The sequence below is a fragment of the Lepidochelys olivacea genome (assembly GCF_965140295.1).
Source record: "Lepidochelys olivacea isolate rLepOli2 genome assembly, chromosome: 7".
Lineage (NCBI taxonomy): Eukaryota > Metazoa > Chordata > Testudines > Cheloniidae > Lepidochelys > Lepidochelys olivacea.
The window spans coordinates 107,200,962-107,226,119 of record NC_140417.1 but is presented as its reverse complement, the minus strand read 5'-3'; the positions used below and the strand labels follow the sequence as shown (position 1 = coordinate 107,226,119).

The window sequence follows — 25,158 nt, the reverse complement described above, 5'->3', positions numbered from 1 at the left end:
CAAGTAGATGCGTGTGCTGTGACAACATAACTAGTAAGACTGAGTTCTCATTGGAATTCTACAGAGCTAATTTGAAGAGAATCCGGTCCATCTAACCACTTGAGCTGTCAGGAACAATGACAGGGTCTTTTCTGCGATAGCCCACACAGGCTTCATGCTGAGAGATTTAAGCGAATGTAATAGAATGCAAATCCACCACTTGCACTTTATGTGACATGGAGCTGCTTCAGATAATCTAAAAGCCTTGAGAACCCAAACAGAATTTATTGCTTGGCAGTACAGAGTTTTCTTTTAACTTTAACGAAGTCAGAGAAGTCCTTGATTCTACATACTGTATCAGGACGGCTTGTAGAGTACTTCCACGGATGAAATGGCTTTCACTTCATGGCAAATTTTGTCCCCAATGCAGTGGGCGCCCTGGATGTGGACAGCTGTGAGAAGCAGTGGAGACTACAGTCTCCTAGCCATGCAGAGAATCACTGGAAATAGGCAAGTCAGTCCTGTCTTTCAGGAAACTGTCACACCATTCAATTCATTGTATTACAGACCCAGTGGGGGAAAAACTGCATCTGAACTGCAGAAATGCTTGCTAAGTAATTAACAAGACAATATTGTTATTGCATTCTTGGCTCACAAAAATTGTTTTAAAAATGTTAAAATATAGTTTGTTTTGTTTGTTTAAAAGTACATCAAGTGTATAGCTTTCAGTTCTAGAAGGACAGTTTCCTAAAGTGGTTCTCCCCGTAGAGCAACATGTTATGTCCCTGTGCAATGTAGATCTTCATTTGATTTTTAGGCTAACTTAGTGCATCCTTTTGTATAGTTGTTTCCTTTCAAGCTTGCATTTCATTTGGTTGTGTCCACTGTGCACCTCCTTTACACGCTTGCGCGCATTCCGATCCGTCTATTTTTTTTTATGTCTATGTGATAATGCAGTGGTGGAAGTATATTACTGATAGCACACAGGAGTCAATGCATTTTCCAGCAAGTGTCACTTACCATTGCCTAAAATGCTATGTAGAAATACAGCCATGATGAAATGTAATATTTCTGAGAGGCTGGGCTGGCCAGAGGCTTGCTTTGAGACTTACCCATCAGTTATGCTCGTGTGTGCTCTCTAGCTTGTCAGAACACACACAGCAATATAAGGCTTGATTATTTTAGAGCCGTAGCCTTTAATAAACAGCTATGAAACTCTCCTGAGAAGCTCCTTTTTTGTCTTTCTGTGTTGGTTTGTCTATGCTCGTGACAAGAAAAGTTTCAGAAATTCAGAAAAAGGTTCCATTGTTTTTGCCTTTCATACTGGAGTCTCCGTTACGCTGCACAGCAGGCTTCTCAGGAAGCATTTACTTTCTGAGTGCATGTTCACTTGGTGACAGAGAAATCTTAAGCAGCATAAAGATTTCTTCAGAGAAAACCTGTAACCATGATATTCGTGCTCTAGAAATCATGTGTGACGTTAATCCATCATAGTCCGCCTTTGAGAATAGCAGAGGTAGCCTGATGGCTGAGGTTTGCTTCTTCCACTCAGAAAACCCTGCATTTCAAAGTCTGACTTGCCCCTTCCACACACGAAAGCTCACTTTGCTCACTAGCCCAGGTTATTAAAGAAACTCTTGTTTTGTATTTTCCTCAGGAGTTCGGACTCTGAAGAAGCATTTGAGACACCAGAATCCACCACTCCTGTAAAGACTCCACCTGCACCCCCGCAGCCACCACTGGAAGTAGCGGTGGTAGAAGCAGCAGCACCAGTAGACCCAGCTGAACAGGAAATAAGGCCACAGCTGCCCTTGGAAGACACAGGTAATGAATATATATAATGAGTGGGCTGAATCACTCAGGAAGATGACTGTAAAAGGGGACATAAGTGTTAATCTCAGTAAAGAAAGGGTGCTAATAAAAGGATGGCTGGAAGATTAGTTAGTATATGCTGTGTCCTCTTCACACTGAAAAAAATAACATATATCATAGTTTGATAATGACAATTACATATTAAATACTATCATCAGCATAGTCCTTTTCGGTATTATCAATCAACACATTCATCTCCCGATACAACTTTAGTAATGTTTTGGCACCATCATCTTTGTTTAAAAAATACAGCCTGATTCTCCACTCTGTTATGGAGTAAGTGGTGATGAATCAGGCCCACAGTATGATTTGTGAAACAAGGAAAAACTCTCTTGGGTGCATTTCTTCCATATTAAATCAGTTTCTTTATTCCTGATGTTTTCAGAACTGTATGAAACTAATCAGATGACTAAACACATAGAGCTATATAATTAGGTGTCATTAATAATCTCAGTTAATAGGAGGGTATTTTCGGATCTGATGTCCCCTGAAATGGCAAGTGACCACATGATGATATATTCTGAGAAGTTCAGGATGTATTAATAGGAACGTTAAGAACGTAATTAACGTTAACGTTAATTCTGTGAAGCAGTGGAGCAATATAACACACAGTATGTATAGAATTAGTACATAACACGGCAATGAAACAGATATTTTCCATAAAACATGAATATTGTATTTTATGTGAAGAAATTCTGTCCAAAAAACCCTAATTTCCTTTGTTTGCTGAGTTAAGTAATTGAAAGATGTGAAAGTAGAAGCAGTTTCTATTAGCAAGGAGCTCAATGTGACTGTCAGCTGACCTGCAAAACAGGCAATCTGACTACTTATGGTCATTAAATGGCTCATCACACTTTTTGCAAGAGATGAGCAGTTAGCTCAATATCTTGGTTAAATTCCAGTGAAACACTTTCACTTTGTCTATCCAAAATTCCCATGTATTTCATTAGAACAAGGTTCTCTCCATCTGAATGGATGCATAGGTTTGCTGTGTGCTGTTCTAAAACTGCCAGCTTTCACCACAGAAGATGGATAAAGTGATATCAGTAAGTTGTGAGTAGTCTGTAAAGTCTGTCAATCTCTTGGCGGGAGGTGGGGTGTCTTTGGACGAGTTCCAGACATGTCTCCAGCTAGTTAGTCTTCCTTCAGAATTTCTGGACTTAAAATACTCAAACTATGGGAGTTTTGATTGTAATTATAATTAGCAGAAGCAATGTCCAGTATACAGATGCCAAAAAACTAAAAAGACATGATAAGAAGATATCCTGTATCTCCAAGTACCTTTTCATTTTCATCCTCAGATCTCCCTTTTCCCAGTTTTCCTTATTCTTTATCAATTTTTACAAATGTAATTTCCCTAATTCCAAAAGGAATTTAAATGCAGAGAGAGTAAAGGAGCAGATATGCTAAGCAGGCTTGGAGTGTGTGGTCTTTAATTACTACAATAGATTCCCATTTACTCAGAATCCTTGATCACACATACTTTCCTGCCCATGTGTTTCTCTTCTCCCCTTCCTCCCTGTTCCCTCATTTAGGATATTACTAAGAGAAGATGGGAGATTGAATGTATCCATTTGTAACAATTGTGAATTGCACTGTGTTAAAGGCTATTTATCCTAGCTGTTCTATTTTGATATCAGTATTTCATGTTTAGGTAAAACTTGCCTGCAACAGACAACTTACAACAAACTAACAAAGCAGTACACAGCATTCCAAAATTTAGTAAAATACAGTTATTCAGCACAGTGGGTTGCTGCAAGAACAATTCAAGTGTAGGAGGGAAATACAAAAGCATATGTTTGTTTTTAAAATCTATTAGGAGACATCACTTAACATCCCCGTTACTTGGTTAATTGAATGCTTATTTCAATGTGAACAGTGAAATGTTTTCTACTTCGAAAGCCACTTTTAAAAATCCGTTATCTTAGTGTTAACTTGCCTCATAGGTTATACTCACACACACACACACACACACACACACACAGAGTCAGTCCCTTATACAGGGCTTCCATGGAGCTGAAGCACAGCTCCTAATTGGTAGCATAAATCTAGGAAACAAAGGTCACATTGGTGCCAGTTCAGTAAAAGAGGAATAAGGGCACCTGCAAGGCCTGGCAAACTGAGAAAATAACATAAAATCTGTGTTCCAATTTAGAGACCAGGCAGCTTTGTCTTCTGGGGTTGGGGGGTGGGGAAAGAGGGAGAATGGTCAGTTTGGAACATATGATTCCAGGTAGGCCTGACAATAATAACGTATGCAGAGGACTGTAATTATGCCTCATGATATGATTAGCACAACAGCTGGACCCTGCTGCTGAGGAGACGTGGTGAGAGTTTTAAATTTATTTAACTCCAGTGTAAGTTTAATAAAGGTTATGAAAGTAAAATTGTAGTTAATACTTAAGGCTAGATACCAGTTCTTTAGGTACACAGTTCTCCTCTGACTGCTGGTGGTATCCGCTATCTCCATGTGAGCTGGGTGGGAGATTGGGTCTCCTCTGACTTGTGGGTGAGGAAACAAGGTTCCAGGATCCTTCTCACTACCAGCTCTTCAGATGCTGGGCTGAGCATGGGCAGGCTGCAGGACATCTACTCAGAGTAGCAGCAGCTTGGCCTTGTCTCCTACTCTGCTTATCCTCCTTTGAGCAGCTAGCAGGGTGGGCTATATGGAGTACGCCCTGTTCACACGTGCTTGCACTGGTGGGAGGTGCACAAGAGAAGAGATCCGCTGCATTAGTTGCTGTGGTTCTGGCAGTAGTGGGTGGATGCAGAGGCCTTGTTTTAACTAAACTTTTGGGGAAATTTCCTACCATTTCCCACTCCCATTGTACTAGCCCTGAGGCAGCTCCCTCCTTGGTACCAATGTAGAGGGCACCAGCATTAACCAGTGTTTCTACCACCATGTTGCCTAACTGCTCGGAGACCTGGTCTGGATGCAAGATTAGCTGTTCTCGTGAGACTTCTGCCCACAGTGGCAAATAACTTCATGAGACTACCTGGTTTTATCAGATTTACAGCATTTTGGAACAACAGGGGATTTACTATTATTATTCTTGTTTATTATGGTAGTGCTTAAGGAGCAACCAAGAACAGGGCCTCATTGTGCTAGGCACTGTACAAACACAGTAGTAGCACAGACCCTGCCCCAGAAAGGTGGGCAAAAGGGATCACACACAAGCAGCAAAGTGATGGTAGCAAATGTCATGTTAGTTTTATGGTTTTTTCGAGGGCCTGGGTTTAGTTTGGAGAGGACCAGATAAATGGAAATAAAAGAGAAGGAAGCAGGGACATGGAAGGGAAAAAGGATAAGGGGGGCAGGACAAGGAGAGAACAGGATAATAGGGGCAGGTGTGAAGTGAAGGAGGAGGAGTCTCTGAGGGAGGGTTGGAGCAAACAGCCAATCAGCACAAGTCCAGTCAAAAGTTCAGAAAGTTGTCTGAACATTGAAAGGTCCCGACTTTGGCTGCTTCTGCAGCTGTTCTACTGGCTGGCATCCCTGACTGGTTCCTGTCTGCAGTTTTTCCCCAAGGCCACAAGGAAGGGTGCAAGAAGTGGAGAGGAAGGAAGCTGTGTCAAATGTCAACTTCTACCCAGAATGTCTTTTGAACCCCAGTTCCAAACTTCAGTCTGGACTTGAACACTGCCTCTTCCATCCATCTCTAATATATTATAACAGTGGTATTCATGCTAATAAAACCCCCACTCCTTTGTGGCACGGAAAATTCATGCCATTTTCATGCCAGTTACAGTTCAGGTCTTTTTTTATGTATTATTATTATTATTTATTTACAAATATAAGTACATTAGGATAGCTTCCCTTGTTATTGCAGACTATTGGAGCTTTACTTTCATGGTTTAAAATGTCGTCAACACCTAATAGATTTATAAAATGCTGCATAAATGATGGTTGAGTTCTCTCTCTAATTAACCACAGAACATTAAGTCGTAATTCATTCTTCCTGATATCAATGGAGGAAAATAACATTCCTCTACCATTCGTGCAAACATTTCATTTCTTTGTAACACCCTTCTATCCTCATCCATTTGTCAGATAATAAGCTATAGATTAAAATGCCAAACATTACACAATGTCATCATGCTCTCACATAAGAGCATCCGTAGAAGTGTAAAATCAGCATACACATTTACTATCATCCACTCATTATTTATTTATCATATTATACTAATGCCTAGAGTCTCCAGCTGAGATCAGCTCCCATTGTACTAAGCACTCCGCAGATATGCAGGAGAGATAGTCCATGCCACAAACAGTTTGTAGTTTAAGCAGACAAAATGTGGGAGGGGAAACTGAGGCACAGAGAGGTGAAGCAACTTGCCACAGGGCACACAGCAAGCCTGTGGGAGAGTAGGGACCAGAACCCAGGGTTTATGAGTCCCCAGTTCAGTACCCTATGTAGTGGGCCATTGTGTGATCTCCAACAGCCAGAATGAATAGTGGTTTCTAAAATAGGGGTTCTTAATTTTTTTCTTTCTGAGTCCGTTCCCCCCCCCCCTTCTATAGTGGAGGGCACTCCAGGCTTCAGTCACAGGAGGCGGGGGGCTTCCGGGCTCCATGCTTCAGCTGATGGCCCAGGGAGCCTTGGGGCTTCTGCCCCATGGAGTGGTGGGTCTAGGGGCTTCTGCTCCAAGGGTGATGGGCTTGGGCTTTAGCCCTGCGGAACTGGGGGCTTTAGGCTTCAGCTGCGGGGCGGGGGCGGCTTGGGGCTTCTGCCCACAGGTCGCTGGGGCTCTGGGCTCTAGCCCCACAACTCCCGCCTCCGATCTTTTTGTCCTGGGCCCTAGCCAATCTAACACCAGCCCTACTTCGTGGACCCCCTGAAACCGGCTCACAGATGCCCCCAGAGACCCATGAAACCCTGATGGAGAACTGCTGCTCTAATCCATTACTTGCTGTTCTTTTTTAGTTTATATCAACATCAATTCTTCGTACTTTTTGTATGTCCTTAGATGTGACTTAGACATAGTGGCTCTGATTCTTCGTGCCTTACCCGGGCAAAACTCCCATTCAGGTCAGAGACTTTTGCTTGAGTAAGGAATGGAGGATTGGGCCCTGTATCATAGTGAATAAAAGGCTGGAATTGCCTTCCTGGGCTCTACCTCTATTCGTAAGCCACCTGAGTTGCATTTTTGTGCTTTATGTAATCAGTTATCCACTGCGTACAGCTTAGTATAGGGACAGGCAAACTTTTTGGCCTGAGGGCCACACTGGGTTTCTGAAATTGTAGGGAGGGCTGGTTAGGGGAGGCTGTGCCTCCCCAAATAGCCAGGTGTGGCCCGACCCCTGCTCCTATCCATCCCTCCCTGCTTCTTAACCCCTAACGGCCCCTCCAGGACTCCTGCCCCACCCAACCCCCCCTGTCCCCTGACAGCCCCCCGCCCCATCTAACCCCCCCCGACCACCCCCGGACCCTCTGCCCCTGACTGCCGCCCGCCACCCTATCCAACCCCTCCTCTCATTCCTGATTGCCCCACTAGGACCCCTGTCCCATCCAACCACCCCTTCTCCCTGACCACCTCCAGAACCCCTGCCCCGACTGCCCCCCGCCGCCCTGTCCAACCCCTTCTCTCCTTCCTGACAGCCCCCCCGGAACCCCTGCCCCCATTCAGCCCCCCTGTTCCCTGCCCCCTGACCACCACCCAGAACTCCCCTGCTTTCTATCTAACCCTCCCTGCCCCCTCACCGCGCTGCCTGGAGCACAGGTGGCTGGCGGTGCTGCAGCCTCGCCGCCCAGAGCACCAGGACAGGCAGCCGCGGCACCCGGCGGGAGCCAGCCAGCCAGCCACGACACCATGTAGCACAGTGCACCGGGTCAGGCCACAGCTCTGTAGCTGTGCTGCCCGGCAAGAGCTCACAGCTCTGCTGCCAGAGCATTGCACCGATGGTGCAGTGAGCTGAGACTGCGGGGGAGAGGAGACAGCATGGGAGGAGCCGGGGGCTAGCTTCCCAAGCCAGGAGCTCAGGGGCCGGGCAGGAGGCTAGATGTGGCCCGCGCACCGTAGTTTGCCCATATCTGGCTTAGTACCTAACAATGGATGGATGTTATGCATAATTTATAACAACTTGCAGGTGAATTTCACCCCTGTACAGTGGGCCTATTAACCATGTAAGTCCTCAAAATAGGGCCAAAAGTGAGATTTAAGTGGTACATTAGACTTTGAGCTGGCCCTCTGCGCAGGAGCGTATTTCACCTTCTTATGACTGCATAATATGTGTATTACATAATGCGTTCTTTAATGAACAAACTACAGCCTTTGTGATAAAATGTTGTGAGTAGGAACACAACCCTTTTGTTTAGATCACTTTGATGTGAAAGGGCAAAATTCACTGCACTGTTGATGCACTTCTAATGTCAAAAGAGCATGGTCTAAAAAGCTCTTTGTAGTAATAAAGCTGCATTGTCTCACAACAGTAAGTACAATTCAAGTCTCCATCCGCTGCAGTTCTATCATTAGAAGATATTGATGATGTAATGTAGCAGGAGTCTTACAGCAACGTAACAAATAATTTCTCCCAAAAGCCCACATTTTGGATGTATTCACAAAATAACAAAAATTGACCGTGCTAATTTGAAATGTACACTGGAGAGCACTAGACTCCAGGAATAAGTAAAGGACTGGATCAGGAGTGTGTTGTGTGTGTGGTGGGAAAAGCAACATAATAAGCAGGAATCAGCTTCTGCACTATATGTGGAGCTGCCAGCAGAATTTCAACGTTGTTTTATTTTACACTGTTGGAAAGCACGGCAGCTTTCTTAGACAGTTTGGTCTTTATTACTTATAGCTGGCTGCAGGAGAACTTAAATCCTTAAAGAAATTAACTACCAACAAAAGCAAATAATGTAACTACTCAGGCTCTTTCCTCACCATATTAATTTGCTTTATGATATATCCCCAATCCATTATTTGTTTCTGTCTTTTAGACTGTAAGCCCTCCAGGGCAGAAATCATCTTTTTATATATGTTTGTACAATATCCAGCACAATGGGGCCTCAGTCCTTTTGATGCCTGACATAACGAAAGCCTTTGTTATTAATATTATGTTGTTTATTATTATTAACACAATTTTTGAAGGCTCTTTGTTGGAATCCCTTTTCATTTCACACTGACCTACATTTTGGACTATGCTGGCAGAGCTATTCAGTCGTTTATATTAATTGCATTTAGCTATCTTCCACTCCATTCCCATGTAAAGTGTACAGATTAGACTAATACTGGAGTCTTGTGACACTTCTGGTGTCTCCTTAGCAGTAGACTGATCAGTGTCAAAAAATGATCGCATTGTGTGAAAAGCCAGCTCAGCTGCCAGCGGCAACTCTAATTAAAAAAACATTCGGCAAGAATGTTCAGCCAATCGTGGCCCCAAACACAACCCTTTTGGAGTAAGAAGAAAAAATACGCACTCTTAAAGTAGTGCCACCTGATTAGCATTTATTTTAAAGAATATCACAGTGCATCCGTTTTTTAATTCACGTAACTCACTAAATTTTCAAAGAGAAACATGGAATTGTGTAGCTAGAATTCCAAAGAAAGAAATCTAAAAATGTAGGGGTTGATCTGAAGGTGCTGATTTAGGAAGTGTCTGCTATCTTCAAAGTGGCTGGCACTTTATGTCCATAAATAATATTCCTGGCAAAACCTTCACACAGATACATAATTGCCTCTGAAGCAAAGAGGAAATGCTTTCTATCCACAGGATCTAGTAGTAAAATATAGTAGTAAGGACTTAAATAACAGTTATAAGTATAGATTCTTTGTATTTCTCTTTCATCCATGCTACCTTAACACAAAGTATTAATGGGCAGAATTGTGCAGGAAAAAGAAATGTAATTTCATGGAGAATTTCAAGATTTCAAAAATTTGGTTCTGTTCCGATTCTAATGGAACAGCATTTTCCATTTAGAAAACTGTTCTAAAATTTTCCAGTTAGCTCTACTAGTGAGTCTTTATCCCAGTGAAGTGACAGTGGCAACTCTAATGTATATGCTAGCCATACTTTTGAAATTACTTGTCTAGTATAAGGAAATAATTAATGAATGTCAGGTCCAGACAAGAAAAAAGGTAACAAATTGTTGTTTAGCATTCTGTCATTAATGACTGAAAAAAATGAACAGATAGTCAAACACAGTAATATCTGATGAGATATATGTCGTATGGGCACACTGCTTAAATTTGTTATGGTGATGGAGGACGTATGAGTACCTAGACAAACTGAAAGGAAATATGAATGTTACCAGGCTCTGGACTATTCTATGACTCCTTAGTGCTTTTAACCTGAAAGACTGCAGTGCTGTCTTTGAAGCAAATCCCAATACAATCTGATTTGATTAGTTACTATTCATAGATAAATGTATTTGATTCTGATACAAGTGAAAGGATGGCAACCAGCAAATATCTGTTCAGTTAGTGTGAGTTCTTATTTTGTAGCCTTCCAGTTTACTACTAGTCTTTGTTTCAGCATAATTTAAAACACCTTGGTAAATAAGCCATAAAATGTCTTTTCAATGTCTTTTTCCTAAACCAGTAGTTGTAATCAGATGACCACATGCCTTGCTCTAGTCCAGTGGTTCCCAAACTTGTTCCACCACTTGTGCAGGGAAAGCACCTGGCGGGCCGGGCCGGTTTGTTTACCAGCCGCGTCCGCAGGTTCAGCCGATCGTGGCTCCAAGCCAATGGGAGCTGCTGGAAGCGGCGCGGGCTGAGGGATGTACTAGCCGCCACTTCCAGCAGCTCTCAGTGGCCTGGAGCAGCGAACCGTGGCCACTGGGAGCCGTTATCGGCGGAACCTGCGGACGCGGCAGGTAAACAAACCGGCCCGGCCTGCCAGGGGCTTTCCCTGCACAAGCGGTGGAACAAGTTTGAGAACCACTGGTATAGTATTTAAATCAACTGTGAATGCCCTGTGGTCTCTGCCCGTAGCTAGAACTTTACTAGCTAGAACACAAGCAGAGCAGAATAATTGGAAGGTAATATGGCCAGACCAATGCAGTCATCAGAAGCGTGGTAACCATGAGTTTGGTCTGCAAAGTACTTGCACCTGAAATCTGAATTTAAAGGACTTCATTTTCTGTTTCAAGAGAAAATGGGAATGTATTTGTTACATTCCATCCCAAAGAATCATTATTGAGTATTGTTAAGGTATTTGGGGAAAAGTTAAGTCAGTATTAGATGAAGAAAGACTCATGAATCCCACTAATGACACAGCCCTGGCAAAATATCCATTTTCAAATTCATAGCCAACTTATAAACCAAGAGAAAATAAGACCATCACTATTTCTGATCATCTTCACAAATTCTGGTGTCTTAATTTTCTAACTTTGTTTTGTTTTATTGAGACCAGAATAGATGCAGAAAAAATTGTAACTAGGCAAAAATTAAATTTCTTATAAGAGGCATTTCTACAAGTTGGCAAATGGGCATCTGCTTGCTAAAATAGGCGTGTGCAAATTTTTAAATATCAACCTGCTGAAATCCACTTCAACTTCACCCAAAATGACAGGTTAGAATTTGATGGATGCAAACATCGTGCTACAGTACGGTGGTGTGTGTATATTACATTTTTATGGTATAATGCAAATCCCTGTGAACCTATGGCTAGGTATTCTGGTTTTGGAGTGCAATGGCAGGGGTGAGTTGTCTGCCAGGGGACATCCAGTAAGAGCCGCTGCTCCGGGGGCCTGTCCCTATAATACAGAGAGATAATGATTAGCTGCATCCCCAGAATACCAGAGTTCTCCAGCCACCTGAGCTTCATCCATGCAATGAAGGCATTGCTAAGCTGGTGTTCAGACATGACCCCATGGTCTTTTTTTTGCTATCCAGCTCTTTTGTACTTCTCAGGTGAAACAGAAGGGCTGAAATCTGGCCATCTGAGAATTCCTCCAGCTGAGGGACGGGGAAAATCAAAGCTGGATCCTGTGCCAACCACTCCCACCTCAGCTTAAGGGCTCCACCAATTCTCAACTCATGGATGGTCTCTTAGGGATGATCAGGATTTGCAGAATTTTTTTGTAATCCACATAACTAAGATTAGAGATGGAAAAAGATCTAATGGGTTTGCCACAGTTCAGGGCAACTGCATCTGTAATCTCCCTCTCTGGTACAGCCAGGGCACACACTTTTAGACTTCTGGCTCCCCTGCTGTTGCCTCTCTTGGGCAGACACACACATTTCTCTCCTTTCTGACTGGGATATTTCCATTCTGTACCACTCCCAGCCTATGCTCTGAATTCCCCAGCAAAGTCATGCTGCCTAAACAAGCCTGCTTTGCTTTTCTCTTCAGAAATGGCAAACAGTGTAATTTCCATAATGAAGCTACTGCACAGCTCTTTCTAAGCAAGAACATTTGTTCTTAAGGTGAAAGCATTACAGAGAAACCATATCAAAAACAACAAAAGCATCTACATATATGCTAATAAGCTTACCAGAGATCACCCCTGACTCCAACAATGACTCTGGCTGGTGAACAGTCAGTCTTTTAAACCCCACCCATGCATCTGAGAGTCACTTCTTTGTCCAGTTCGGGTCTTTGAAGAGACTGTGAATAGGTAATCAGCCAGACAATGGGTTCTGCTCAAGGCATAGCTTCAAAAGGATGGATCTGAAGGTGGGTCATTTGTATTCCTCTCTTCCCAATTATTTCCTAGGAAGTCTACTCAATTTACAATTCATTCTTGTCTTAGCCTATTGTTTAAAAGAGTGCGCCTAAGCACATAACACTTCCCAAGATTTATATTAGTCAGGTCTCCTAAACAAGCTACATACAATCCCACAATTACACATTTCCATTTTAATACAATGAGAGGCTAAGACACTTTAACTTCATGCAATAAGATTTTCCAGGATATGGCAGGAAACTGCCATCTCTGTCACAAGGTCAGTTAATCCATTTACTTCTCTGCCTGTGTCCTAAAATATATTTGCTTCTGCTTTAACAGCTTAGTTTTAAATGTCCCAAGTCATGGGGCTTCTGTTAACCTCTTTAGAAGACATTGTCATGAACAGATCTATATACTTTAACCATAAGAAAGAGAATTCTGGTTGTAGAACTTCAACAAATAGGGGTTTTTCCCACTAATGATTAAAAATATAGTAAAGTGAGGCCATTTCCAATGTTGTTTCTAATGGAAAAGTGCAATTTCAGAAACGTTTGTACAGTCAGCTTTCTCTTTGCCTGCTTTCCCTATTTTATTTCTTGTTTTTTTTTAAATTGAAATTCTCAATACCTCATATGTAAAGACATATAAAAAATGGAGTTATCAACTCAACTCTGAATTTTGACTCTCCTTCTCCTCCCTCTTTCCCTCTCCCCCGGCCAAAACAAGAGTAGTATAGATAAACCTTGGAAAGAAAGCCATACCCAGTCTTCTCTTGCACTGGAAGGATGGTCAAGATGGAATGTGGGGACATTAAACTGGGAAAAAAATATGCAAGTCACTGAAGCTTCAGTCAAATTAGAGGACTGTGGTACCAGCTACTGTAAAAAGTTGTTAGTCTATAAGGTGCCACAAGTACTCCTCGTTGTTTTTGCTGATACAGACTAACATGGCTACCACTCTGAAACGTGTAAAAAGAATATTTTTGATACAATTCTGTAAATGAAGGTATTAAACCATTATCCTAGAGGGAAGTGTGGGTGAACCAGTATTTGATGGTCAGATCACCCAGTATTTAGAGTATTTTAGCATATTCTACTAACTCGATTTCCATCTCTGTCTCCTTACCTCGCTCTGAAATAGCAACTAAAAATACTCCATGTAAACCTTTACAAGTGTATATAATGTATTGTCACCAAACTACAAGAGAGAGAGAGAAAAAAAAAAGAACTGTTCAAATGTTCTTCTGCATTTATACCATGAGTTAAATATGCCCCTGGTGTACATATATTCTTTCATTTAGGATTTAGTCCATTTGTCTCACTTGTATTTTTTGGTTTTGTTCCATTTTTGGTATATTTGTTAGATAAAACATAATAAAACACTTAAACAGAAAAGCATTTGGGGCTTAATGACTGATGTGTTTCATTCACTGACTTTTCTGTTTGTTCCCATAGGATTCTGTTCTGATACTGTGTCCATAATTGATGCATCACATAGTGAATCAATTGAAGAAAGCCCTTTCCGTCCTCCCTCCCATTCATTTTCTACTGTCTTTGATGAGGATAAGCCTATAGCCAGCAGCGGGACTTACAACTTAGACTTTGATAACAGTGAGTTGGTAGATTCTTTCCATACTTTAGAACCTAGCACTCCAGAAGCTAAGAATTGTGACCCTAAAGTGAATGTTCGAAGAAAATCCACAGATTCTGTCCCAGTTTCCAGGTCTACTTTGTCTCGGTCTCTTAGTTTGCAAGCTAGTGATTTTGATGGAGTTTCCTATCTTGGCAATAATGAGACAGTAATTCCAACGGCAGACGTGTTCAGTACTGGTTCAAGTAGTGCTTCTAGTACCCTTAAGCGAACAAAGAAACCTAGGCCACCTTCGTTAAAGAAGAAGCAATCCGCAAAAAAATCTGCAGACTCTCCACCCGTGAAAGAAACGCAACAAGAACCATCTGACATTAGCCAACAAGCTTCTGTCCCAAGTGAAGAAAAACTGGTATCTGAGGTAAAGATTGAATCAATTAAACCTGAATGTACTGAACCTTCCCAAATCTCTACGGAGAAACAGGAGGCCCCTGCTGTGCCTGACGCTTCCTATCCCTTTGATCGAGAGAACTTTGAAGAAATTAGTACATTTAGTACTGGAGGAAGCAAAGTGCAAACCTCTCACCCTGCCAGTAAAAAAACCCAACCTCTTACAACGGCACCAGAGGCCGTGGAGGTGACTCCATCTGACACTGGAGGACAAGAGGATCCTCCAGTCAAAGGTCTAGCTGTGAGACTAGAGTTTGATTATTCTGAGGAAAAGGGCAGCAGAGAGGACCAGCAAGAAAGCACTCCCCCACCCAAAAGAGCAGGTAAAAAATCTGGTGCCAAAATGCCACTAAGGAGGCCAAAGACTAAAAAGACAGTGGAAAAGCTTGACAATTCTCCCACCACACCAACCAAGTCACTTACTGATCCAAGTGATATCCCGATTTCAAAAGGCTCTTATACTTTTGATATTGACAAGTGGGATGATCCCAACTTTAACCCATTCTCTTCCACTACAAAAATGCAAGAATCTCCCAAATTGCCTCAACAAACATACAGTTTTGATCCAGACACCTGCGAGGACTCAACTGATGCTTTCAGGCTGTCTTCGAAGATCACCAGCTCACCTTCTAAATCTCCAGCCTCCTTTGAGATACCAGCCAATGGCAGTGAAACAAATGGAACTGAAGGAGACAACCTAAATAAACCTGCAAAAAAGAAGAAGACACCACTAAAAACGTAAGTTAAAGGGTAAAGACATTTTTGGATTGTGAAGTGCTCCTCCTTGCAACCCTCTATAATTACTATAGTTTTATAATTCATGGGTTTCAATAAGGTTAGAAGAAAGAAAAGGAGGACTTGTGGCACCTTAGAGACTAACCAATTTATTTGAGCATGAGCTTTCATGAGCTGTAGGTGCCACAAGTCCTCCTTTTCTTTTTGCGAATACAGACTAACACAGCTGTTACTCTGAAACCTGTCATTAGTAAGATTAGAAACATTGTGCTGATGAACGTATTAACTAGACAACCGGATTTATGTTTATGGCTTACCATGGTAGGCATATTTCAGAGTAACAGCCGTGTTAGTCTGTATTCGCAAAAAGAAAAGGAGGACTTGTGGCACCTTAGAGACTAACCAATTTATTGGAGCATGAGCTTTCGTGAGCTACAGCTCACTTCATCGGATGCATGCTTTGTGTGTATATAATAAGATCTTCTACACTTTCCACAGTATGCATCCGATGAAGTGAGCTGTAGCTCACGAAAGCTTATGCTCAAATAAATTGGTTAGTCTCTAAGGTGCCACAAGTACTCCTTTTCTTCATGGTGGGCATAGGCTTTCCTGTACATTATCAATGCCATTTTGCTCCCAGCACCAAATAACTTGTAGTGAAAACCCAGAGAATTGAACCCAGACCAGGTCACTGGATTAATAATTGGATGTTGGAAGTTTAAGGGCCCAGTCCTACTCCCACTGACATCAGTGCCTGAATGCCCATTGATGTTAAGTGGGACTAGGATTGGGCCTTTAGCAATTTTTGTGCCACATTTTCAATGTTAGCTTACTCGTTGTGCAGTGAGTTCAGCAATGGGAAAAAATAATTCCCCGGCCTGTTGCTAATGCAAGGCCGATCCTGTGAACCCTTACTTGTGGGAGTAGTCACACACACAAACTCCTATTGAAGCTAATGGGACTGCTCACGTAAATGAAGAGTACTCATGTGAGTTAGGGTTTGTGGGACATAGTGAATGAAATCAGTGGCAAAACTCGCATTGACTTCAGTAGGGCCATGTTTTCATCCAGTGTTTTTTTATGTATATGTATGAATGAGAAGCGGAAAACTGTCTTATTTTTACTAGTTTGAATTCCTGGGGTTTTTTTCATATTTTTTTTTAATGTGAGGCTATAACCTTTGAAAATATTTTTTTCTAGAAAAGTAGTTTAAGGATTCACAGGATGATCAAAAACCCCTTGGTTTATCTCCTATTTCTATGTCCATAGGCCAAGTTGTGGGAGAAATGGTTCTAGCTGCTACATTTGGTTGGTTGGTTAATAAAACTTGGTATCCAGCCGTACTGATTCAGTAGTTAACTTGCTGATGAGCACTTCTGCTATCTTATCCCTTTAGGCATAATTTTCTTTGAATTAGTTACCACAGATTTTATTCACAGGATTTTAGATTTCAGATAAACAGAGAACATATCGAATAAGATCGCTCTGAAAGTCGCTTTCTAACTTAATAGTGTCTGCTAATTAAAGATAACATACTACATTTTAAGATTTAAGTTTCTCACTAAAACTAACAAAAGACCGAAGAGCTAAAGATAAGGCAAACAAACATTGTAAAACAAATGTAAAACATTGTACAGTGTCCATAATGCTGTAAAATGAAGGATGGAGAATGTCCAATTGTACTTTTTATTTCCTGGCACCAGTTGGGCTTCTAACTCTAGCCGTTTGCCAAATTTAGGTTTGTATGTGGTTGGGGGTGTTTTGCTTTTTGAAGTTGAAGCCATTTTTGAATTACTTACGTGAATGTTATAGAATATGATACCACTGGGCAGAATGACTTCAGTTTTTTTGAGGGAGATGCCAGATTTTCTGATGATGTGTTTTAAATTTTGGGAAATGCCTGGAGTTCAGAGTAGGTGCCAGAGAAATAAAAAATGTCTACTGAGCCAGGGTATTTTACTCAATATTCCTAAAACCTAAAGAATTCCCCAAGAATAGAATATTCAACTTTAAACAAAAATAACACGACTAAAAAGTGCATCTGTGTGTGTGAGATTTGAATTACATTCTAGAGGGGATTTTAATATCCAAGGCCTCAGTCCAGCAGTTGACTGCCAGGAAGAGGTCCCCTGGGCCTACATGGAGATCCACTGAAGTCCGTGTGCGAGCCCATGTATTGTAAATTGCAAGACAGGCCTTGTGTTGTTTAATCATTGAGAACAGAGGTTTGTGACGGGACACACTGGTCCAGATTGCCCCATCACCTGGAAAAACTTACAGGAGCTAGTGAGAGCACTCCATGAAGTTCCTTCCACAGAATTTTCTCTGTAGTCTTTCACTGGGGGTAGGGATTTACCCCCTCCAAAAGACCTCATGTTTGCAGGAGGCACAAGGCTTATCTGCCCTCTGTTACTCTTCCCTGGCTCCAGGCAACACAGTTGCCTGTGCTGTGCTTCCATGGAATCACCTGCCCGCAGCAGTATCTGGGATCCCTCTAAAAGGTTGTCCCCAGTGCGCAGGAGCTGCATGTTAATGAGAATGGAGCCTACAGCTATAATATTCTTTTAGGGGATTTACTGCAGGGCTTGTTGGGGGGTGAAATGGGCAACCCTGTGTCTGTGTCCCAGTCTGTCCCCTCCCCACATAAGAGTTCGTGGCATGAGATTGCTTAATGGGGTCCACTGCAGGAGAACCATCATTTGGGGAGCCCAGTCACAAATACTTCAGGGGAGCTCCTAGAAGAAGAAAGGAAGCTATTAAAGTGAGGGACCTTAAATGGTGACTTATCTTGCTGATCTTCATTTCAGGAATTACTTGACTCAGTTTAAACTGATACTGTAATATCTGAAGATTATATTTATTTATTTTTAAAAACTAGTTTAAGGGTTAGTTTTTCAAAGCCAAGAGTCTTTGTTAACATTGAGAGTTGCAGGGAGAAATCCCTGCAGACTGCTTTGAAAATGTGTTGCTTATTGTGTTTTCTAGCTGAGGGGAGCATGGTGATTTCCAGGCCAGACCTGTAGGATGCCTAGGAGTGAGTCACTAGCTTAAGCATCACTAACACTACAGTGTGCTTGATTCTGCAGTGCACATTAGTGGCAATACAAATGAGTTATCATCCTGGAGTAAAAGTGTAAACATGCTAAACACTCACTCACCACTCTATTAAAAGAACAGACGTGGGAATGGATTTCAGCTCAACTCAAATTGCATTCCAGTCATGTATCTAAATATTTAACTGTGGTTCTGAGACCGATCATTTTGCTGAGATGATACTGAACAAAGAGCAGCAGCTGCTCCCTCAGTGCTCCCTGGTTATGAATAAAGAATGGGTGGCCCGTTTAGATCTAAACCTCAACTCTCAACTTTATTGATGGTTGGGAAGCATCCAGACCATTTCAAAAGACTGTGTTTAGATATGGAAGGTGCCAGCTTTCAAGATCATCCTGCTTAAAAATATGGCATTAAAGCTGACAAGCATGGAAGAGGATGAAGACTTCTTCTAGCCCTGGTTATTCAAATAGAACTGTCCCAGTTTATTAAGCATTTGCTTTGAACTGTCAGTACTCAAACTATGATTTCATTAAGAACCAAAAATACGAGAACTTAAAGAAATTTCCCTTTCTTTCTCAGAGTGTGAAAGTAATTTTGAAATACACAGACCAGGAGCTTTTTCTGCTGCCTTTTACTGATAGATCAATAGTCATAAAAGAACCTAGGGTTCTCCTGTTTCTTTAAACTTAATTGCTACTAACTTCCTTGGGAACATTTTTTTATATACTGTATATTAACTAGTGCTCTATCTTGAAAAGAAAACAGATGGCTACCTCAGGAAAGGCAAAGAATGGGTAAAGCATTGACAGCAATTAAACTGGTAGGCCTCTGCTATGAAAAAATGGTTTTCATAAGGTAAAAAACATGTCAGAAAATTATATTGAATTTAAGAACATAAACTGGTTTAGGAATTATCACCTCTCTTCTCCCCCGCTTCCCATTAAAACATGTTTTAAGGTTGTGCAGACTTCAAAGGATATCAAAATTGTATGATGATTTTGCTCTAACACATTAACAGAATGTCTGCAGATTTATCCTTTTTGTCAGTTCCTTCTGTCTGTCTCTCTTTTCTTTGTCTTATTTGTCTTAGGATGGTAGAAGATGTGATGTCTGTATGTTCTCTGTTGTAAGTAAATTTAATCTCACGGGCCTGTTATGGTGAAAGTGCCTTATACTTTGTTAATGGTTTATGGGCTTTTTTAAAAAAAATTATTTTACTTTATTTTGCAGCATGATCAAGAATTATTGGGCATGGAGCTTTATGGTGTTATTTTTACTGGCTTATGTAAAAGTTATTTTAAGTGAAATTGCCTGGCTGTGAATACACTTGAGGGAAGCTATTCTGTCAGTGTCTGGTTGCCTGTCTAGAAGGATTGTTTTTTTAAAACTGTATATATATGATGCCCTTAGCTAAAGCATTAACACATTCTTATTAGCTTGATTAATAGAATATTGCATTATACAACACTGTACAGCCATTCTTTCTTAAACACTATCTAATGTTTATAAGTACTTTTTAAAGGAAACAATTATTTTCATTATTTATATTTTCATATTTAGTAATTAACAGGCTGAATAGAATACTTATACCAGTGAACAGCTGGCCAGTTTTTTTGGTCATGTATGCTGATAGGTGAAGTAGTGACTTATTCTCTATCATTTGAAATGCTTCATTATAATCTCCTTTTGTTGCCTTGCAAGTCATTGATCAGAGCAGAGCTATAATTTTCACCAATGCATTGAACCTCAACCACAAAGGCTTTATTGAGTAACTTGGTGTGAAATTGTGCAGGCTGTTTCCCTGCGTCTTCCGCCTAATACCAAAAGCCAATTAGGTCAGGTCTAGCAGCTTGCATCTGGAGCACTGGTAGATCTTGCATCTATCTTGGAATGTTCTCTTTAGGGAATTTTTAACCTTTTGGAAATGGCAAACACACATATAGGCAGCGTACATTACATATCTATACATGATAATGTGTGGGTGTTCTCCTTTCTACATCTTTGACTGGAAAACACCATGCTTTAAAGGGTTAAAACTAGAGTTGTCAAGCGATTTTAAAAAATGAATCACGATTAATCGCACAATTAATTGCGCTGTTAAACAATAATAGAATGCCATTTATTTAAATATTTTTGGATGGTTTCTACATTTTCAAATATGTTGATTTCAGTTACAACACAGAATACAAAGTGTACAGTGCTCACTTTATATTTATTTTTTATTACAAATATTCACACTGTAAAAAACATACTAAAAATAGTATGTTTTCAATTCACCTAATACAAATACTGTAGTGCAATCTCTTTATCATGAAAGTTGATCTTACAAATGTAGAATTATGTACAAAAAATAACTGCATTCAAAAATAAAACAATGTAAAACTTTAGAGCCCAAGGTCCACTCACTCCTACTTTTTGTTCAGCCAATCGCACAGACAAACAAGTTTGTTTACATTTCCAGGAGATAATGCTGCCTGCTTCTTGTTTACAATGTCACCTGAAAGTGAGAACAGGCGTACTCATGGCACTGTTGTAGCTGGTGTGGCAAGATATTTACGTGCCAGATACACTAAAGATTCATACGTCCCTTCATGCTTCAACCATAATTCCAGAGGATATGCGTCCATGCTGATGACGGGTTCTGTTTGATAATGATTCAAAACTGTGCAGACCAATGCATGTTCATTTTCATCATCTGAGTCAGATGCCAGCAGCACAGAAGATTTATTTTCTTTTTTGGTGGTTCAGGTTCTGTAGATTCTGCATCGGAGTTTTGCTCTTTTAAGACTTTTGAAAGCATGCTCCATGCCTCGTCCCTCTCAGATTTTGGAAGGCAGTTCAGATTCTTAAACCTTGGCTCGGGTGCTGTAGCTATCTTTAGAAATCTAATATTGAAACCTTCTTTGTGTTTTGTCAAATCTGCAGTTAAAGTGTTCTTAAATCAAACAACATATGCTGCGTTGTCATCCTAGATTAGTATAACACAAATATATGACACAATGCAGGTAAAATCATGGAGCAGGAGACATACAGTTCTCCTCCAAGGAGTTCAGTCACAAATATAATTAATGCATTTTTTTAAATAAGCATCATCAGCATGGAAGCATGTCCTCAGGAATGGTGGTCGAAGCATGATTAGGCATATTAATGTTTAGCATATCTGGCACATAAATACCTTGCAATGCCGGCTACAAAAATGCCATGCTAACGCCTGTTCTCACTTTCAGGTGACAATGTAAATAAGAAGCGGGCAGCATTATCTCCCGTAAATGTAAACAAACTTGTTTGTCTTAGCGATTGGCTGAACAAGAAGTAGGACTGAATGGACTTGTAGGCTCTAAAGATTTACATTGTTTTGTTATTGGGTGCAGTTATATAACAAAAAAAATCTACATTTGTAAGTTACACTTTCACGACAAAGACATTGCACTACAGCACTTGTATGAGGTGAATTGAAAAATACTATTTCTTTTGTTTATCATTTTTACAATGAAGATATTTGTAATCAGAAGTAATATAAAGTGAGTACTGTATGGGTTCTGTTTGATAATGATTCAAAACAGTGCAGACCAATGCATGTTCATTTTCATCATCTGAGTCAAATGCCACCAGCAGAGAGGTGGCATTTATATTCTGTGTTGTAACTTAAATCAATATATTTGCAAATGTAGAAAAACATCCAAAATATTTAATAAATTTCAATTGGTATTCTATTGTTTAACTGTGTGATTAAAATTGCGATTAATGATTGTGATTAATTTTTTTGAGTTAATCGCGTGAGTTAACTGCGATTAATCAACAGCCCTAGTTAAAACTGTTGTATTGGCAGTTTATGTTCTGGGATTTAGAAGAGCCTGAAGCAGAATTGCCATGTCAGTAAATATATTCATCTTGAAATACCATGAAAGTCCCAAGTTTGTGGGGTTTCCTTTACCATCACTGTGAACTTAATATGATTATCTGGTCCTGAAATCTCAGGAACAATGTGCATATCCTGCCACAAACCTTCATATGCAGTTCATCAAAAACCTTTTGTCAAGTGGTGAGGAAATTAATCTCTTATCTATCTTATGTGCATATATGGCCCCCTTTACCATAGTATCTGAACGCCTCACAATCTTCAATGTATTTCCTATCTCACAGGGTTATTGTGAGGATAAAGTACTATTATCCCCATTTTACCCCTGGGGAACTGAGACACAAAGAGGCTAGGTAACTTCCTCAAGGTCACAGAGGAAAGTCTGTGATGGGGCTGGGTCTTTTTGAACCAAGGTCTCCCAAGTCCTATCCTAGTGCCCTTACCACTGGGTAATCCTCATTCCCTATCAATATTTGACTTGAATAGTCTTTTTGAATGAATTTAGACACATGGCAATCCTGCTGTTCAACTCCCTTACTTAGTTTATCTTACTGGTTTAGGGAACAAAGTCCTGTATCAAAGTGCATGATAAAAAGCAATACTTAAAGCATGTTTTTCAGTGGCATTACTTTGTAATGGAAGGAGTCTTAAAGCAGGAGGGCTTACAGAGGTAGTATTTTCTTTAGCTCTGTATTGCTAAATGTTATATGCTGCTGATTCTCTTTTGTATGCCATATTTACTGTTTTAACTTTGTTTTTAGTGATACATTTAGGGTGAAAAAGTCACCAAAAAGATCTCCCCTCTCGGATGTGCCCTCTCAGGTAAAGTGCTATGTTTTGACATATGTCATTAGTTTTGCAAATAGAAGGAAAGTAAATTTGATGTAACATTGTTATATTTGAATAGTTGTAAGTATTGCTAAGGTTTATTAATTTTTGTCCTCCAGTTTTAAGATCAATTTGTACAATGCCTGTTAGACCTGGTATTTGTCCTAGGAATTCCAGTTGGACTGTTCAGAAATACTCTTTGGGAAATCCTTATAAAATCCTTTGGGAAATCTTATAAATATAGTAATGAACAAATACCTTTAGGATATTAGCACTCAGAAGAATTCATCTAACCCAGGGGTAGGCAACCAATGGCACACATGCCAAAGGCAGCATGCGACTTGATTTTCAGTGGCACTCACGCTGCCTGGGTCCTGGCCACCGGTCTGGGGAGCTCTGCATTTTAATTTCATTTTAAATGAAGCTGCTTAAGCATTTTTAAAACCTTATTTATTTTACCTACAACAATAGTTGAGTTATATATTATAGACTTCTAGAAAGAAACCTTCTCAAACGTTAAAATGTATTACTGGCACGCGAAACCTTAAATTAGAGTGAATAAATGAAGACTCGGCACATCACTTTTGAAAGGTTGCCGACCCCAATCTAACCTATTAGACCAGAAAAGTTTAAAGTGCACAAATAAAAAATGATATGCTGAAAGAAAAGTACAAATAATGTCCAGTGTGTTAGTCTGCTGAGTATGTGGACACAAATAGTATTTTTATTTGTCATCTTAAAGCACTGGTGGGTGGCTTTTCTTGCGGGGAGGAGTTAGCAAAGGCTGTGCCGTGTATAAGATAATAAATAGCCTTTGGCTCACTACTTTAATCTGGGACATTTCTTTTCATGCCATTGTCCACCTCCCACGTTATGTATCCTAACTTTCCCTTTCAGCTGGCTGACACTGTAGAGAGAGGGGGAGGATTCGTGACCTTTGAGGTCTGTGTTTATATTATGTGAGATCATTACCATAAGGAAAGTGTCAGGGCTAATCTACATGGTGAGTGTGGTGTTTCAAACAGCAGTACTTCAAAGCACATTACAAAACATTTACTATGGAAGCTGGGTCCAGACAGCAAGCTAGTGCACTGTAGACTGCCCTGGCTTCCCGTGCATTAACTCACCATGCAGACAAGCCCCAAAAGTCAATTGGCCTAGCCATCACGCTTGAATTCCTAGGAGACTATGCATTTTATGTGTCACTTATGTACTGATCTCCAACCGCAGATATTTCTATCTTACATCCTGAAAATCTTTGAGCTCACATGCATGACCGTCAACTCCAAATAACGTCCATCTTTTTTTTACCTGCATCAACAGAATCTAGAAACTTATACATACATCATAAATGATGCCATGGAAAAGATAGTATGAAAAAAGTGTTCAGTAAAGATGGCAAAGAAAATCTCCTGTGGATCCCTTGTATGCTGAAGTCTTTCCCCCAATTTCCCCTCCCAACTGAATTGCAGTTGGCACATTTCAGTACACTTAAGTCAGGATTTTCATTCTACCTCATCAACACAGCTTTGCAGTATCTGTGTTCATTATAAAAAAGAGTTTCATTGTACAGATAAAGAGAGTCTAATTATTGAGACAAGTTATTCCTGGTGTAATTCCAAATGCTACAGATATGAGCTGGGTCTCTTTCCTCATTTTATATGGAGCTGTAGTAGGTAGCATGGAATTAAAACAGGAAAGGGGGGAGTGGGAGAGATAGATAAAAGAATTCAGACAAATATTTCTAACTGATGGCTCAATGCGGTAATGAAAGATAATAGATTCAGTTAACATATGTTCTCTGCAGGATTCCACTCCACTGCCTACTCCAGAAACACCCCCAGTTATATCCACCGTGGTTCATGCGACAGATGAGGAAAAACTGGCTTCTTCCGTAACCAGTCAGAAATGGACTTGCATGACTGTGGATCTGGATACAGATAAACAGGATTACCCACAACCATCCGATCTATCTACATTTGTAAATGAGACCAAGTTCAGCTCCCCTACAGAGGGTAAGCTTATAAATCACCATTCAGCTCCAGTCAATGTTTTCTTTATCAAGGAAAAGACAAAGAGTAGAGAGGAAACTGAAAGAGACTGGAAACACTCTTATTTTCAGCTGCAGATAGGACAGCAGAGCAGCACTTCAGAGCAACATATGACTAATTTTTTCTT

General features: G+C 40.6%; 1 protein-coding gene across 3 annotated transcripts in view; it reads left to right on the top strand.

Moving 5' to 3' along the window:
* Positions 1 to 25,158, top strand: part of TACC2 (transforming acidic coiled-coil containing protein 2) — a 182,828-nt gene that overhangs the window by 120,681 nt on the left and 36,989 nt on the right. For 2 of the 3 annotated variants that reach the window (XM_084634856.1, XM_084634857.1), the window contains 5 exons: positions 1,637 to 1,803; positions 13,922 to 15,242; positions 19,384 to 19,419; positions 22,914 to 22,974; positions 24,788 to 24,995. In XM_084634856.1, coding sequence (XP_084490982.1) covers positions 1,637 to 1,803; positions 13,922 to 15,242; positions 19,384 to 19,419; positions 22,914 to 22,974; positions 24,788 to 24,995 — 1,793 coding nt within the window. The remainder of the gene's footprint in view (positions 1 to 1,636; positions 1,804 to 13,921; positions 15,243 to 19,383; positions 19,420 to 22,913; positions 22,975 to 24,787; positions 24,996 to 25,158) is intronic. The other variant, XM_084634858.1, reaches the window with a different exon arrangement.